Genomic DNA, 18,074 nt, shown 5'->3' with positions numbered 1-18,074 from the left:
TTGCCTTGCACGAGGCTGACCCGGGTTTGATTCCTCCGTCCCTCTCAGAGAGCCCGGCAAGCTACCGAGAGTATCCCACCCGCATAGCAGAGCCTGGCAAACTCCCTGTGGCATATTCGATATGCCAAAAACAGTAACAAGTCTCACAATGGAGACGTTATTGGTGCCCGGTCCAGCAAATCCATGAACAGTGCTTCAGTGCTGCTGAGTCACTAAGTTCACCACAAGATGGCCCCCTTGCCTAGAATTTCTTTCCTTTTTACATGTTATTATTGCACAATAACTAGGACCAAAGATATATTTCTGCAAGAAACATATCTTTTCAATTATCACTGAAACAAATACTATACTTATCCTATGCCTACCGGGTAAAATTGTTATTGTCAAAATTTGCAAATCTCATTCTCAGTAGGGGCCAGGGATGTGGCACAGTTTCCTCTAATGTGAGAGGTCCTGCCCGGCACCACTCCAAAAATTAAAAATAAAATCACTGGGGCCGGATAGATTGCACAGTGGGTAGGGCGTTGCCTTCCACATGGCCGATTCGGGTTCAACGTCTGGCATCCCATATGGTCTTTCAAACACTGCCAGGAGTAATTCCTGAGTGTTGAGCCAGGAGTATGCCCTGAGCCTTGCCAGGTGAGACCCAAAATGCCAAAAAAACTTTTTAAAAAAATTTTTAAAAAATCTTCAGTGGTGAATTTAAAAAGTAAAGATGCCAAATAATTTTTTCCCCTTAAAGGAATAGTCCGAAAGGTATAAATCCGGGCCTGGAGCGATGGTACAGTGGGTAAGGCGTTTGCCTTGCCTGCACGCGGCCGACTGGAGTTCGATTCCCAGCATCCCAGAGTCCCTGAGCACCGCCAGGAGTAATTCCTAAGTGCAGAGCCAGGAGTAAACCCCTGAGCATCGTTGGGTGTGACCCAAAAAGAAAAAAAAAAAGTATGAATCCTGGAACAGCAGCTTTAATAGCACCATCTGAGAAAGAAAAATTCTAGATCTTGGGCCCCACCCCAAACCTATAAGTCAGAAAGCCTGGGGTAACCACACAGTTTTAGCTAGCCTGTAGACGATTAGCAATACCTATTCAAGTTTGAAAACTCAACCCGGGAAGACTGATGGGGCCCACACAAAGCTCATCTGGGTCTGATCCTCCTTTATACAAAACAAAAAGAAAAGCAACCACCAAATAGGGTACCTACACATTATTTGTTACCTATATTGTTCAGAAAATACTAGTCAGATACTAGCCTATGCCGAGACACTAAAATGAACAAACCATGAGGCTGGAAAGGTAGTACAGTGGGTAGGGCGCTCGCCTTGCACGCTGCCAACCCGGATTCGATCTCTGGTATCCCATATGGACTGACAGAAGTGACTCCTGAGCGCAGAGCCAGGAATAAGTTCTGAGCACCACTGGGCTTGGCCCCAAAACCAAAATAAAATAAACAAAGTATCTTTCTAATCTCAGGGCATTTTTCAGTCTAGAGGGCGTGATGAATAACTAAAGTATGAAAGGAGAACTGGAGTGACAGCACAGCGGGTCGAGCACCCGCCTTGCAGGGGCCCACCCGGGTTCAATCCTGGGCCTCCCGTAGGGTCCCCCCAACCCCCCAGGGCTGATTCCTGAGTATTCCCCTGAGCAAGTCCGGCGTGGCCCCAAAACAAACAAAACCAGGAGTAAGAGGGGCCCTCTCTGGAACGACCCGTAGACTCCCCGAAGCACTGAAGGGCTAACCTCTAAGGGGTAATAACCTTTAACCCAGGAGAGACACGGGAGTGATTTCCCAGCAGGGGCCCCCTGGGGGAACGAGGGGACAGCCGGGCATCACGCGGGAACTCTGAGGAGTGCACTGAGGGGGTCACTCATCTCCCCGCGTCTGGCAGGAGGCCAAGTGTGCGCCCACGCCCCCAGGGAAGACTCCCCCACGCTGTCCGGGCCGAGGCGTGGACACGCTCTGCAGCGAGGTCCAGAAACACCACAGGGGCCGTCTGTGCCCGCGCTGCCCTGGACGCTGCCAGGTCCAGGCGTTGCGCTCACGACGCTCGCGGGGAGATCAAATCTTCCGGGTGTCCCTGGGCTCGGGAACAGGCAGGACCCACAGTCTGCCCAGGAGGAAACGCCTCCGAGGAGCGACACCCTACCCCCCGCCCCGCCCCCAACGCCGCCTTCTGAGGCCTCCAGGCCGTGCCTCCGAGGACCGTGGTTCTCCGTGCTCCGATCCTGGGGCCGGCACACGCCGCAGGACGCTTGTCAGGCCCCGGGACAACACAGATGCTTCCCGCGGCCCCTGTCTAGGTGTGCACGGAGCGAGAGGAGCGGCGGGGCCGGGGCCCAGGCACGGCGGAGACGACGGGGAACCCGCGGCTGCAGGGGCTCCGCCCGGCGGCGGGGCTTCCACTCGGCGCCCTTACCGCTCGGCTTCTGCAGCAGCAGACTCTTCCGTCCCTCCGCCCCAGACCGGCCAGGCGGCGCACGCTGCAATCCCGGCGTGAATTCACCCCTCAAAACACTGTCAGTCCCTCTGCCGGATCAGATCACACAGAATACACTTTCGAATTTCTCCCGCGAACGCCCGTGCGTCATCAATCGGGGACGGCCACAGAGGGGGTCCCAGAGCTAGGCCCGCCCCTTTCCCCTGGCAGCCAATCACGTCCCTCTCTGGCGGGCGCCCCGCCTAACCGGCCCCCCCGCCCCACCCAACCTCCGGTGCCACGCCCCTCGGAGCCCGGCCACTCCCGTGACGTCACGGAGACGCCGCGCGACGCCTCAGGCCCGCCTCTCGGGGAAGCGAAGCGGAGCGCGGCGTCGCTCCTCCTATGACGCGAACGCCACCGCCACCCTGAAGCTGAGGAGACGGAAAAGGGCGGAAGGACGCGGCCTCGGGGCCTGCAGCCGGGGAGGTGAGCGGAGGGGTTTCTAGGTCCACGGGCGGGTCTCCTCGGCGGGCGGACTCCCCGCAGCTCTGTTCCCTGCTGTGCCTTCGGTCGCGCCCCGCCCCCCGCTCCGTTGCCCCGCCGCGCCTTTGCAGCTTCTGTGCGCACGCGCAGAAGCCCTTCTGCCGCCCGCTTAGTTCCGGGCCCGAGCGAGAGGGGGCGCCCTCGCCCCGGCCAGCCTTTGCGGGCGTCGGAGAGGTGGGGGGACGGGGGCCGAGAGGGGCCAATGGGATTTCTCGAACCGGGCTGGCGCCCAGGCTGCGCGCGGAGAGGGAGGATATGGGCTCCCATGGGGGTGTGGACTCTCGGGTCCTGGTTACCGGGAGTCCGGCCGTCGAACGGGGGTGGTAATAAGTGCTCGGTCCGGGGTGCAGTGCACTGTGGAGGGAGTTAATGCATGTATTTCGGGGGCGTGGTGGTGGGAAAGAACTGAAGCAGGATGACTTTTTTTTTGGGGGGGGTGGTTGGAGATGGTCTGGGGTTCCTTGATTCCTCGTCAAGGAACTAAAAAGATAATAAATAAGGCCGGTTGTCTTGCATTAGCGCTCGTTTGCAGCTCATCTCGGCCTTTCCTTGTCATTGAGCTCATTTGCAGCCGAACTCTACAAATGCTGTTAACTTATGCAGATTCGCCCTGCAGCTCATTCATTCTGCAGTTATGGCCTAACAGGTTTTGCGTCTGCTAGCGAAGTTTTGCACCCCCCCCATCCCATCCCCCATCCAGGCTCTTGCTGCTTAGACCTGTCTGCGTTTTGAGGTCTCCTTTGAACTGGTTCTTAAATGCTTTGCCAGTTCCCAGGTTTAAGTAAGACTTTTGCCTTGTACTCGTCATCTGTTTGTGTGAGCGCTTTGGAACTTACAGAATTTTTAATGGTTCACAAGGTGTCATTGAAACCAACCAAAAATTACATGGAATTTATTTAGGTTCCGGGTTTGAGTCAAGAGCTTAAACTAATAGGCCACCTGGCAGTCTAACGGACCAGAAACTTTAGTAGCTGTGGCCAACACACTTCAGGTTTGGCCCTCTGTAAAATACAAGTGGTAGAAGAGGGGCTGGTGGGTAGGGTGGTTGTTTCCTTGCATGCCCTCTCCCCAAGTTCATGTGGGGCACCCCACGTGGTCCCCCAAGCCTCACCAGAAGTGATTACCTGAGCAGAACCAAAAGTAAGCCCTGAGCACCCTGCTGGGTGTGGCCTCTCCCCCCACACCTCCCCAAAGATGTTTGATTTGGGGTTATGAAATGACATCACTTTTGTTCAGTGTTGGTGACTTTTAGGTCTGAGACTAACAAAAACTGCTGCTAGTCACTTTTCTGTTACCTACCGTGGCTTGGGGTCACTCCTGGCAGTGCTCCTGAGTGACCAATAGTGTCAGCGATTGAACCACACTCCTGCATGCGAGGCTCATGCTCAGTCCCCCACAACTGCTTTTCAAGATTGCAGATTGTAGGCAAGAGTTTCTGGGCCAGATCTGGGTGGATCTCAGAAACTGCTCCTGACTCAGTGCCCCTGGAACCATGCATTAGCTTATGAAACAGGATGTTTCGGCCACTAAAACTATCTTCTGGCTCATGCATCCTTCAAGCTGATGCTGCTTGCTGAAGCCTAACAGTTACCAAAGCAGACTGTATATTAAGAATTCCATCATATCATCCAAGTCCCAGGTCTACTGTCTCTCCTGCACTTTTCCAATATAAACAGGCTTTTGTATAGATAGGCAGCTTCCCCAGAGATAAGGACCACAATAAGACACATCTTTTCTATTTTAATTTTCCCAAGGAAACCATGTTATGGCAGACTGAGGTTATTTTCAGGCATTCCTCCTTTGCTTCAATAGATGACAATTCAATACATTTTCAAATGTCTATGTATGAGAACCTAAGGGATATATTACATAATGGTAGGTGACAAGCAAAAAGGTAGGGAAGAGTGATCAGCCTAGAAATACAGTCCCGAAATAAGGGTGTATAAATATATATATATATATATATATATGGGCTACCTCTGGTGACATGTAAGCACAGCACTTGAAGTGAGGGAACCAGATAGGTCATGTTTCTAAGGAATAAAGCATCCTTGTGACTGAAAGGTTAAGCTTGCAAAGTAATAAGGATGGGGATTGCTGCACAGAAGTTGAGAGAAAATGTTAATATGATAGTGTAAAGGAAAACTCTATAATCCTACACCAGGAGTGACATCCACCCCCCCACAGAAGCAGTGGTGTAAACATAACTCAAGCCAAATTCCTTGTCACTGAATTCCTTTCTGGTACCCAGGTTTCTTTGGTAAAGGGGGCTGGACTCAAGTCACACTCCTTGCCCTGGGGACCTGTGGGTTTTGTACTACCACACAAACATGAAAATGTTTAATAGTTTTACTACAACTATAGAATTTTATCATGCACCATCATGTAAAATATTTGTATATTTAAGGTTAAAAATACCCTCATGTTTGTCCCCAGCTCCCCTCATTCACAGGAATGGAAACAAAAAGTGGGAATCAAGAAAAGGCCATGGAAGAGGAAAGCAGTGAGAAGAAAAAGGAAGTAGAAAAAAAGAAAAGGTCTAGAGTTAAACAGGTGCTGGCCGATATTGCCAAGCAAGTGGACTTCTGGTTTGGTGATGCAAATCTTCACAAGGATAGATTTCTTCGGGAGCAGATCGAAAAATCTAGGGATGGGTGTAAGTTCTAAATTTTCGGCCACGACTGAAAAGAAAAACAATTACTTACACAGAATTCATAGCTGATAATTTATATGAATTTTTACCTTTCTGTTTAGATGTTGATATATCACTTCTTGTGTCTTTTAATAAAATGAAAAAATTGACCACAGATGGGAAATTAATAGCCAGAGCACTGAAAAGTTCAGCTGTTGTAGAGGTAAGAATTACCAGTTTAATAGTTGTAATCTATATATATCACCTTTTACTCAATTTAACCTTAAATCTTCATTTAAGCTGGACTTAGAAGGCACCAGAATAAGGAGGAAAAAACCTCTGGGGGAAAGACCAAAGGATGAGGATGAGCGGACAGTGTATGTGGTAAGTCATACAACTGGACATCTTAATGCAACAAAAACCTTTATTAACCTTCAGAATAAATGCTCACTTATTAAATGTGCTTTGTTATTATAGGAATTACTTCCCAAAAATGTTAACCACAGCTGGATTGAAAGAGTGTTTGGAAAATGTGGTAATGTTGTTTATGTTAGCATACCACATTATAAATCTACAGGAGATCCAAAGGGATTTGCATTTGTGGAATTTGAAACAAAAGAACAAGCCGCAAAAGCTATTGAGGTAAAAGTCTGCCAGAACCAGAACCTAAAAAAAAAAAAAAAAAAAAAAAAAAAAAAACAGGGTAAATAAAATTAGCTAAAGTATTAAATATACAGATAATAACCATTTTACTTACAATCATTTCAGTTCCTTAACAACCCCCCAGAAGAAGCGCCAAGAAAACCGGGTATATTTCCTAAGACAGTGAAAAATAAGCCGATTCCAGGTCTCAGGGTAGCAGGTAAAAAGTACCATTTACTTGTAATTTTGTAATAAGTAAGAAAATTTATTGTTAAGCATCTTAGTAAAATTGGACCAAAAAAATATAACACTATTGTTACAGAAGAAAAGAAGAAGAAAAAGAAGAAGAAAGGCCGAATGAAGAAGGAAGACAACATGCAGGCCAAAGACTCGAACGCGGATGTGGAAGTAAGTAAAGAGAATGTCTGCAAAGTGAAAAGATCTAGGCCCACCTCGGACGGCTCCGAAACGGAGGCTCCTGAACCCCAGAAGCCACCCTCGAAGAAAAAGAAAAAACGGGAGAAGGCCGAAGCGTCCGGCTTACCTCTAGTCAGAGCAGGAAAAAGGAAGCGAAGTAACTCTGAAGACACAGAAGGGAATCCAGCGTCCAAAGTAAAGAAAACGGCTCCGAAAGAAGACATTAAAAAAGAGACTTCAGAAAGCTCCAAAGAAAACAAAGGTTAGATCAGAATAAATTTTGATTTTAACATAGTATGTATATTTTAACAATTTTAACCAAAATTTTCTTAGACTTAGAAGTTTCCACGGAAGAGGAGAAGGATACAGGAGACATCAAAGATGGGTCGCTCTCCAAAACAAAACGGAAGCACAAGAAGAAGCATAAGGAGAGGCACAAAATGGGAGAAGAGGTGATCCCTCTGCGTGTACTGTCCAAGTAAGTGGGTCGGGGTCGCGGGCACCGGCACACTCCATCACCATTGCTAAAGTGCAATTCCAGTGTGAACTGAACAGAGTTGCAGATTAGCAACAGTAATGGCCTGTCACAGAGGTCTGCGTGGGCCGCGGCCGGCGGTGGAGCGGGCAGGAACCACCACACTAAAACATGGAAGCACTTATTCGGTCAGGTCCCAGCAAGTGCCTCCATGTTAAAGTCGTGGGTGCTCCTGATCGGGCACAGAGAAAAGACAGGCAGCGCGGTGCCGGCGGGAGCTGGGGACACGTACATGCAAGACTTACCATCACTAAAACATGGAAGCACTTACTTTTCTAGTGCCAAAGCAAGTACATCCACGTTTAAGTGGTGGGAAGCCTAGTCTGCGCCAGTGGCCTCGGGCAGGTCAGGAAGCCTGACCTTGGGGGGATGCCGCCGGGGACACCTCCACTGAAACATGGAAGCACTTCTGTCGTACACAGCAGGTGCCCCCAGGTTAAAGCAAAGGGGACCGCTGGGCCTGCGCACGGAGGCGGCCGCCTTGCAGGGAGGAAGCCTTTGGACTCACTTCTACTCAAACATGGAAGCACTTACTCTCTGAGAACACAGAAAGCACTCCCATGTTCAAGTCAAAGGGAGTCCACCACATCCAGCCCAGCACAGAACCCCGAGGAGCCCGGCACATACCTTTGCTGAGAAGGGAAGTGTTTCCTAACCTTCCAGATCCACTTCACAAACAGCTGGGCTCTCTCTCTCAGAAGGTTAAAATGCAAAGACCTCAGCACTCGTATTTATACTATTCTTAACTCCTGAATTCCTTTTGCCTTTTTATCTCGGAGAATCATTACAAGAGCCTTTTGTTATTTTAATGTATCAGCTCTCAGGGAATGTATGATCCTGGGTGGGTCTGGAGACTTTTTTTTTTTGCCTTTTTTGAAGTATACAAATGTCAATGTTAACAGCTAAAACCATTACCACAAAATATCCTCCTCTTTAAGAAAATCCCCTATCTGCCTGTTTGATGGCCTAGATTAGGTTAACAATGAGTGCCCTGCAGAGCCTGCGGAGGCATTGTGTTCCTATCTAGAGGAGCTGGAGCTGTTTGAAGAAACATCTACATGTTAAATGTATGTAAATAAATAAATTGCTTCCATGGGGTGTTATTTTCTTCTTAGCATTCCTTTTGATTCAAGTAAATACTGAGGAATGTTATCTCTCTAATGGGAAACAGTTTTAACAAGTAATCTTTAAATTTTAGTCTTTTCTCCCAAATGCCCCACTGTCCTAGTAAATGTTACTAGTTGGTTAATTAATTTAAACTTTTATTTTTACAAATCCAGCTCTCTGCAGCTAAGCTTGCTCAGTAATTGAAGATTTTTAAACACTGAATCTGAATGTTGGTGCAAGGGTGGCTTGTGTTTGCTTTTACTTGATGGACTTAGAACTCAGGAAATCATTTAGTGTGTGTTTAAAAACAGAAAAGTTGAGGAAGAGTTGCAAGTCACTGGGGTTATATATTGAGTTATCTGTTATCAGTATTTCAAAAGCATCGCTGTTTGTTTGGTTTCTTTTTTTTTTTCCATTACAGGAGTGAATGGATGGATTTGAAAAAAGAGTATTTAGCGCTGCAAAAAGCCAGCATGGCATCTTTAAAGAAAACAATATCCCAAATAAAATTGGAATCGGAAATGGAGACAGAGCATGGAGTTTCTAATAAGTCTGAAATAAAAAATGAAAAAGGTAAAAGTGACTGATTTTAGGGATGTTGCAAATTACTGATATTCTCAACAAAATGTCTGCGGCATTATGGGATAAACGTTTTAAAATTTGATAGTCATCATTAGAACAACTACTGATTTCTTGTTATAAAAATTTTTTTGAAGGGCATATCCTTTTTTTTTTCCTTTAAATGTATTTATTAAGATGCAGTCATTTACAGAGTTGTTCCAAATAGAGTTTTTTTAGGCATACAGTGTTATCCCCCAATTACCACCCATCCACCCACCCACCCGTATTCCCTTTCCACCCCCACCCGTATTCCCTTTCCACCCCCACCAACCTTCGGATTAGCAAATGAAATTATTAGGATAACATAAGTCAATAGAAGTCAGTTTGAGAGAGAGAGAGAGTGATTTTGCCTTGCACACAGTTATTTGATCGGGATTCAGTCCCCAGCACCCCATATGGTCCCCCAGCCCCACCAGGAGTGATTCCTGAGTGCAGAGCAAGGAGTAAGCCCTGAGCAATGCTGGGAGTCGCCCCAAAGCAACAGCACCAAAAAAACAGAAATCAGTTTGTGATGATTGATTGCTATATGATGTTAACCTCTGTAATAAATTTAAATCATTTAGTACAATATAATGCCTATTCTTGTAAATTTTTAACCTCGGTATATAAACTAGATTGCACTAAATTTTATTTTGTATTTGGGTCTTATTGTGGTTATCATGTCTTCCTTTTCATAAATAGTGTTTTTTTTAATTCTGTGCTAATATATAAGTTCACATGAAACAGGTAAAATCCACAAATGTAAAATTTATTAAGAGTGAAGAGAACTTAAAAAAATTTTTTTAACTAATTTATTTTTTTTGTAATGGATCCCCTAGAGGTGCAGTTATAGACTTACAAACTTTTGTGGTTATGTTTAGTCATACAGTGCTCAGTACCCATCCTTCCACCAGTGCCCATTCTCCGCCACCAATGATCCCAGTATACCTCCCCCCCCCACACCCCATCCAAGAATTTAAAAAATTTTAATGGAAGATATGATATGCCTTTAAAATATAAAAATACAAAGTGTTTTATCCACAGACAATTCATTATTGTAAACACATGAGGTCATGTAGTAAGCCAGGAGGAAGCCTACCTTTCTTCATCTAGTGGAGGGCCATAGCGACTGAGCGAACCCACTGTCAGTTCGAACTCTCAGTGCCCGAGCTGAGCATCCTCCTGGCCTGGAAAGAAGCTGCCTTGATGCTCCTTGCAAAACTGGTTGCCGGGCTAGGAATCCCCTATGTTGTTGAATGTCCATGAAGCTCTTGCCTTCTGCAGGGCTGAGTCTAACGGGTGCCTTTCCTAGGGATGCCTTTTTATGAAGTGAGCAGGTCTGCAACTACAGCAGTTTTTTTACCTTTCATTCCAGTGTCAGGAAACATAAACAGGAACAAATTGTAACAAGATCCTTGCAGAATAATTAGTATTTTTTTTATCTTTATCACTAAAAGTATACATTTTCACGGTGTTTTAACGGTGGCATTTTGCATTTTATGAGATTAAGATTTTTGTATTTTATGTCACAGTAATCTGCTATAAGCAGTTTGGCCCGTGGCTTATTTTTTTTTTAAATCACAAATTGACTTTTTATAATTCCAGTTGCCTTTGTGTTGTCATAAGCAATAGGAAGTAAATTTTTACCTGCTTAAGGGCACAGGCTTGGATGGACATAATTCTTTTAGTTAAATGTTTTAAAGTTAAATTTTAAATTATGGTGTGGAGAGTCAATTCAGAGGTTCAGGCACTTGCTTCGCATTTGGCCTACCCAGGTTTGACCCCCAACACGGAGTTTAATCCCCTGAGCACCACTAGGTTATAGCCCATAAATTAACAATAGCAATAATAATAATGTTAATGACATAGATACCAGGCTAAGAACTCAGTGTCTTTTTGAAGTGGTATTGCTAGTGTGTTGTCAGCATAAGAGAGATGCTTTATTTCTTGTCTTTTTCTTTTCAAATCGGTAGCAAACAGTGAAGAGCGTGGACCCCAGGAGAAGGTTCATGCACCCGGCCCGCAGTTTGTGAGCGGAGTAATTGTGAAGATTCTCAGCGCTGTCCCTCTGCCTGGCAGGAAGCTCATCAGGGTAATGCTTTCTGCACCCCGTCTGTCTGTCTGTCTGCCCACCGAACCCCAGAGTTGTTAGCCCTCTCTTTTGAAACCTTCCTTGTGTGAAAGAATTTTGAATATGTAAAACAATAAGAATTTCTTCCTCTTAGTAAATAACTTACAAAGTTCTGATGCCACAGAGATTCTTAAATTTGACATGATACGCAATCTGAAGACTAAACTTCACGGGAACAAATTGGAGTGAACGGAGTTTCAGCACACTTCTTTGTGAGGAAGATTACAATCCGTGGCTTATGTTTTATAGGTGTCCCTGATGATGACAGTGTAGTTCAAAAGACAACTGTGTCCTAAGCATTGGAACTCAAAGTAATAAGATGTAGTAAAATACCTTCACAATACTCAGTTTTTTAGAAGACTATTTTTATTTTCAGAGAGAGTGGATTTTTTGAAAAATGCTTTGTGACCAAAGCTGCTTTTTTAAGATCGAATCAGCATTAGAATTGGTTTAAGACTACCATTTGTTTCCATTCCAGGGACTCACTTTCAATATTCTGTCTTAGGAGGGGCAGGTGTTGATCACACACCTCTGATAATGGCCGGAAGGGGCCCCTGAGCCTGCTAAAAAGCACCTCTTGGAAAACCAGAAAAACAGAAAACTGTATTTTTAATCCATGGTGATTGCTTTAAAATACTGTAGCAATTAGAAAAGTTTAAAGCAAAATTTGTTTATTCATGTGCAAATAAATCTAGTTTAAACTATAACAGTTTACTGTCAAAAAAACACAGTGTATGGTTTGTAGCCTTCCACATTTCTTACACAGCAGTATTTATTGAGTGTCCTTTGTGTAAAAATTATATATCTTTTTTACTCCCCTCCCCAACCATTTAAATATAGGGACATTTTTATACAAATGTTCTAAAACATTGCATATTTTTATAAGTTGTTTTACTGACATTTAGCACTGTATGTTCTGTTACTTTGGTTTTGCATAAGACCCACATTTGATCATCTGCATAATTTGGATTGTTGTCATCAATAAGTACTATATCCAAAACCTTAACCTAAAATCCTGTAGCTATTGCTGCCATAAATTTAAGATTCTCTTTCTTAAATTAGATTTCTCAATTTTAAGATAATGACATGACTTGGTCGCTACCAAAGTGATGGTGTAATCAGCTTGCATTTGAGGTACCTTAGTAATAAAGAATTTCAGAGAAAAAGACAAAAATTATTGAGGATATAAATGCTAGTTGTCATTAGATAGCAAAAAAATTAATAGAAAAATTACTCAACATTTGCATTTGAAATTATTAACCAAGATCTAAATTACATTTTCAAATAGTTCTTGTTATTTCAGTAGTTATTGTATTGTGTTAATCACAGATTCTTCATTTATGATCTCAAACTTGTTAAATAACAGCTTTAAGTAAGTTCATGACTTATATTTTACTGGAACAAAAGCTCAGATGGTTACTGCTCTCTGACTTGCCCATGAGGTTATTACACTAATTTGTCATTCTTAGCAGGTTTTAAATGGAAGATTAGCCTGATTATAATGGATATTTAGTAAATATCTTTTGAATTGTTGTAATCTGATGAATTGGTTATAAAAAGTCACTACTCTTAGTAAATTCTTCAAATTTCACCAGTTTGATGACCTATTTTCTGCTTAAATTTTTATCACTTATTGGCTGTCTATGACAAATATACATTTCTTGTTATTCTTTGATGAAATAATACTTGCTCTAGCTCAGTTCTTTCTGTACTTCTGAATCTAAAAATTAAGCATCTGAAGCGATCTACATTAGCATTTAAATTAGTTTTGGTTTGAAATTTGAAATAGCCAAAAAGGGTGAAGGAGATGACTAAAGCCTTCTTTCCCTGGGAATCTCCAGTGATTTCTTGAACTTTATGAATGGAAGTTGATGAATTTAGAATTAGTGTAACATTCCTGCATAATTGCTTTGTGTACTCTCCAACCTGCTGTGACTCCCCAGAGCAGGTCATTAGAAATGCAGGAATCTTGTTAATTTGCCCTCACAGCAGGCTCTGTAGGTGAAATTGTGCTTTGCAGGGTGACCATTAAGTGTTTAGAAGAGGTTACTTAGGCATTGTATCCGAAAGAACCATGGGCCTGTATTTCTATGGTCTGTAGGAGCTGTAAGTAAGTTTTCCAAGTTTCATCAAAGGTGGGGGGGGGGGGGGCAAGGGGGGCGGGGGGAGGGGAAGATAGGTCCTGATAGGCAGCCAGGTAGATGACCCTTCTTCTCCATGAATAGTTGTCAAAGGTTTAGTTTTTCCTGGAAAAATAAAAAGGTGTGGGTCTGTGTGTATTACTGGTTTTCATATTGTGTTTTTCTCCACACAAAAACTGCACAGACCCTTTGTTGGTGTGGAACCTTCCTCTTCTTGATTTGGGGGTGCAGGGAAGTACTCGTCCATTTGCTCTGCCTATGTATGCGGTTGCCATAGAGCTGTTCTGGCTAAAATGCAAAGGATATGAGCGAACAGAAAAGTTACGAGTTGATGTGGCGTTAGTTTTCATCTTCTTCCAGTCAGTTTTGAAGAACATTTGTGTGTGTGTTTACGAGAGATATTTGATGCAGGTTAGCCTCCCTCATTGAGGGCTGCATATTATCTATATAATGCATTCTGTCCGAGCCTTTGGGATAATATTAAAATTATTCTGGAAGCTATTGTGCTTATTCCTTAAGTCTTTCTAAATTCTGCGGCAGGATACTTTGGCAGCCATCTCAGAAGTTGTATATGTTGATTTGCTGGAAGGAGACACAGAGTGCCACGCCCGATTCAAAACTCCTGAGGATGCCCAGGCAGTCATTAATGCATATGCAGAAATTAAAAAGAAGCACTGCTGGAAACTCGAGATCCTTTCTGGTAAAACTTCCCGGACTCCTGTATTCACTCTTCTTGTGGGATGGTCACAGTAATTTCACTATATGGGAATGTACCCACAGTGGCTTTCAGTGTCATCAGAGAATTATTTTCCTTCTCCTACTGAGACGGGAAGATTCCTCAGCTATGTTTCCTCATGTGATCGGTGATTTTGGTTGTTTCTAAGGTGACCATGAGCAGAGGTACTGGCAGAAGATTTTGGTAGATAGACAAGCCAAACTTAATCAACCTCGGGAAAAGAAGAGAGGTACTGAGAAGGTAAATCAATTGATGTATTTTGTTTTTGCTAAGATAATCTTGCTTATTTCCCAGACGTTGATCGTCTTCTGAAAGGTTAGTAACCTGTGGTCCTGAAATAACAAAAAAAATGCAGGGTATATTAAAGTTGTTTCTCTTTTTTAAATGTAATGTGCAAATTTGCCTGTGGGGGGCGGGGTTGGCCTCCACCCATGCTGCTGGAGTCCCGTGGGGGCCAGGGGCTACTCTTAGCTCTGTGTGACTGTATGCAGAGTTCGCTCTTGGAGATGTCCAGTGGATCAAAGTGGGCTTGTCTGTATGCAGGCCAGGTGCCCTCACCCTCCACTCTTCCTTCTTGTCCTTCAGACAGAAGCCTCTGCAGCTTCACTGAGGCGCTGTATACATGGCATTCTCCACAGCCATGCTGTGCTTTCTTGGTAATCAACAAGTAATATAAACAAGCTTAGATATTAATTTGAAACATGTCTTTCATGATTCATTTTAAATGATACTAACATAGTAATTATCGTTAGTGAACTCTGAAGTTTATTGTTTAAACCAAATTATGTGAGTCTTAGAAGACCTTTTGGCTTTGACAAAATTGGGCAAATAGCTCATATTATTATGAAGATTCTGTTTGTTTGTTTTTGAGTCACACCCAGCAATACTCAGTGACTCCTGATTGCACTCAGGAATTACTCTTGGCGGTGCTCGGGGATGCCTGGGATCGAATCCTGGTCAGCTGTGTGCAAGGCAAGTGCCTTTCATGCTGTACTGTTTCTCCAGCTCCACTATGAAGATTTTTAATGTACATAATAAACACCTGGGAGATCTTTTTTTCTTTTAATTGGTTAGCACTTTAAAAGACCATCCTTAAACAAGAAAAAATACAGCAAGCAAGGCATTGCCCTCAACCTTGATTCAGTGCCTGGCACCCTGTATGTTTCCCTGAGCACCACTACTGTGGCCCAGAAACAGCACCACTGGTGTGACTCAAGAACAAAAAAAGTCATGGTCCCTAAATTCTTGGTTTGTTGATTTGGGGTTATATTTATAAAATTCTTTTGGGGGGGGGAACTGGCACTTGTCCCCATGGCATACAGAGCTCATGTTGTTTCATCCTTGTACTAACACCATCAGAGTTCTGTCTTTAGAAGAGTTTAATTTTGCTGTTATTGTTTGGGGGCCACACCGAGTGGTGCTCAAAGCTTACTCGTGACTCTGTGTTCAGAGATCACTCCTGGCGGGGCTCAGGAAACCATATGGGGATCCAACCCAGGTCAGCCACTCAGGGCAAATATCTCCCTGCTATTCTCTCATTCCAGCCTCTCATTCACTATTACTATCACTGTCACCCCATTCTTCATTGATTTGCTGAGCGGGCACCAGTAACATGTCTCCACTCGTCCCTGTCACATGCTAGTGTAGCCCGATGGCATACTGGAGACTCTTTCAGGGTCAGGGGAATGAGGACCATCGTTGTTACTCTTTTTGGCATATCAAGTACTCCACAGATTGCTTGCCAGGCTCTGCCCTGCGGGTGGGATACTCTTAGTAGCTTGCTGGGCTCTCCAAGAGGGATGGAGGCTTTTGGGACAGCGTCTAATCACCTTTACAGGTGTTCCCAATCAGACATATACGCAGGCAGGATACTCTCGGTAGCCTGCCGGGTTTTCTGAGAGTGAGAACTAGACAATAAGAGGTCATGTGGCCGCAAATGCTTCCACACGCTTCTAGGAACTTGGTTTTATAGTCTCTGGATCTTGGCTGTTGATGGGTTTACACGGCAGTTGTTGGTTGTAACTGTCTAGCTACCAGAAGATGGGGGATCTAGGTGGAGGAGGCACAGTCCTGAACCAAGCAGGCTTGGAGATCTCAGCCCTGGGTCCCGCACACCTGGGTTCCTCTGCCGGTTCCTTCATGCATGAGGCTTGTCCTAGCGTGTGAGAGTGATCTCAGCATGGCTGTGGCTGGGTCCCAGAGGTCTTCAGCTGCCGGGACTCTGCTCAGGGCGGAGAGGGAAACTCAACCCGCCCCCTCCAAAGCACCCTGGTGAGGAAAGCCAGGCACGGGGGTAGGAGACTCTGCGTTGTTCTCTTCTGGGAGCTTGGTTTTACAGTCTCTGGATTTTGGCCATTGATGGGGTTACACAGCAGTTGGTGGGTTCCCTATCATTCATTACTCTTTTAAATAAAAGGTTGGTTTTTTGTTTGTGTGTTTGTTTGTTTTTTGGCTCTTTGGGTCACACCTGGTGATGCACAGGGATTACTCCTGCCTCTGCACTCAAAAATTACCCCTGGTGGTGCTCAGGAGACCATATGGAGTGCTGGGCATGGAACCTGGGTTGGCTGCATGCAAGGCAAACGCCCTACCCACTGTGCTATTGCTCCAGCCCCCAAGAGGTTTTTATTGAGATGGATATTTGTGCAGTTTTTCTAGTCATGGCTTTTTTTTTTTTTTTTAAGATACTCAGCACATTCTAATTTCTGATTTCTTTTTCTAGTTAATCACCAAAGCAGAGAAGATTAGACTGGAAAAGACTCAGCAAGCAAGTAAACACATTAGATTTTCTGAATATGATTGAAAAGTTTTGGTTTACCTCTGAATATTTCACTGGATACTTAAGCTATTAAAAATAAAATAAAAATCCATTTTTATTATAGTAATACATAGTGATTGTTTCTCTAAAATGTACAATTAATGAAAAGAAATGCCTTTACGGGGCTGGAGTGATAATACAGTGGGGAGACCATTTGCCTTGCACACGGCCGGCTCGAGTTTGATCCCTGGCATCCCATATGGTCCCCCAAGCACTGCCAGGAGTAATTTCTGAGTGCAGAGCCAGGAGTAACCCCTGAGTGTTGCTGGGTGTGACCCAAAAAGAAAAAAAAATAACTTTGTTCCTTAACTTGGAAGGAGAATTTTTTCAAGAGGCACATTATATACCACAGTTTTCCATTAAGCATTTGTTTGTTGAAATTATATGTACTTTAGTAAATAAATGTGTTTTGAACATGTAGCCTTGGTGGTTTTTATATTACCAAAGACAGCATTTGTAAAAATGACATAATAATCCTCACTGAATTCGCTTTTTTCCTTCATGAATCTTGGCTATCCTTGGTGTAGATTTATACAGAGGTATATTCTGTTTTTTGCAAACACAGCTCCAGAGGAAGCCCTTGGCTGACTCACTCTCATCACCATCAGAGACAGGTCAATAGTGGACCCGGCAACTTACTGACAGGAAAGTACAAGAGCAGCTGACAAACCCTGGGTCACCATTCTTTGGACTGCAGAAAGTCAAAACTAGGGGCCCAAGAGATACTACAGCATGGAGGGCACTTGCCTTGCACGCGGCTGACCTTGGGTTCAACCCCTGGCAGACCATATGCCCCCTTTCCCTTCCCCCGGACATTGCAAGGATTCATTTCTGAGTGCAGAGCCAGGAATGAGTCCTGAGTTCTGCCAGGTAAGGCCCAAGACCAAAAAAAAAAAAAATGTCGAAACTAAACACAAGGTAGATGAGTAAGAAAGCCAGTGGGGAGCAGAATGGATGCTGCAGGGGGCTGAGTGGGCTTTCCACATGGGGAGCCAGGGTCAGGCCTGGTCCCTCCCTGGGCAGCCCTGGAGTGCTGTCGGGTCAATGAATGAAGCAGAGCGTGTTTGGTTACCTCTGCTCCAGCTCTGCACCTGTTCACTGGAGGCGTTGTAGAGGCCATGGAGCAGAGTCAGCGACTTGGTACCAGCGCTCTCAGACCCAGGAACTCCCGTTCCCAGACACTGATGAGCCAAGCCTTGGTCAGAGGCATTAGGTCAGCAGTCTCAGGAGAAGGAAGCCTACAGGTCCTTGCTGAAGAGGGTGCAGGTGAGCTAAGTGGTCACCCCACAGGTGGTTCTTTGTAGGTGTGAAGTTGAGAAAATGGCACCTGTATGAATCCTGGTGCAGTAGGAAG

At 44.5% G+C, this 18,074-nt stretch overlaps 1 protein-coding gene across 2 annotated transcripts; it reads left to right on the top strand.

The window, feature by feature from the left end:
* Positions 1-2,767: 2,767 nt before the first annotated feature.
* LARP7 (La ribonucleoprotein 7, transcriptional regulator) lies at positions 2,768-16,995 on the top strand. 2 transcript variants are annotated; one of them, XM_056116753.1, is made up of 13 exons: positions 2,768-2,904; positions 5,414-5,617; positions 5,716-5,816; positions 5,894-5,977; positions 6,071-6,235; positions 6,362-6,455; positions 6,558-6,914; positions 6,986-7,130; positions 8,716-8,867; positions 10,868-10,986; positions 13,707-13,866; positions 14,051-14,142; positions 16,625-16,909. In XM_056116753.1, exons 2-13 carry the CDS (start codon positions 5,416-5,418, stop codon positions 16,703-16,705), a joined length of 1,752 nt encoding a protein of 583 aa, XP_055972728.1. In that variant the 5' UTR covers positions 2,768-2,904; positions 5,414-5,415; the 3' UTR covers positions 16,706-16,909. The 2 variants fall into 2 exon arrangements, with proteins under 2 accessions (XP_055972728.1, XP_055972730.1); XM_056116755.1 differs by having other exon boundaries at positions 2,782-2,904; positions 5,398-5,617; positions 16,625-16,995.
* Positions 16,996-18,074: the final 1,079 nt, after the last annotated feature.

The sequence above is a fragment of the Sorex fumeus genome, unplaced genomic scaffold, assembly GCF_029834395.1.
Source record: "Sorex fumeus unplaced genomic scaffold, SorFum_2.1 ptg000033l, whole genome shotgun sequence".
NCBI classification, from domain to species: Eukaryota; Metazoa; Chordata; class Mammalia; order Eulipotyphla; family Soricidae; genus Sorex; species Sorex fumeus.
Note: the sequence above shows the minus strand (reverse complement) of the source record. Positions and strands in the feature narration are given on the sequence as shown.

Excerpts from the sequence above, each read along its gene's own strand:
- LARP7 (XM_056116755.1), top strand. The coding sequence starts at position 5,416 with ATGGAAACAAAAAGTGGGAATCAAGAAAAGGCCATGGAAGAGGAAAGC. Across the intron at positions 6,915-6,985 it reads AAGCTCCAAAGAAAACAAAG|ACTTAGAAGTTTCCACGGAA; the intron begins GTTAGATCAGAA and ends AAATTTTCTTAG. Across the intron at positions 14,143-16,624 it reads AGAAGAGAGGTACTGAGAAG|TTAATCACCAAAGCAGAGAA; the intron begins GTAAATCAATTG and ends TTCTTTTTCTAG.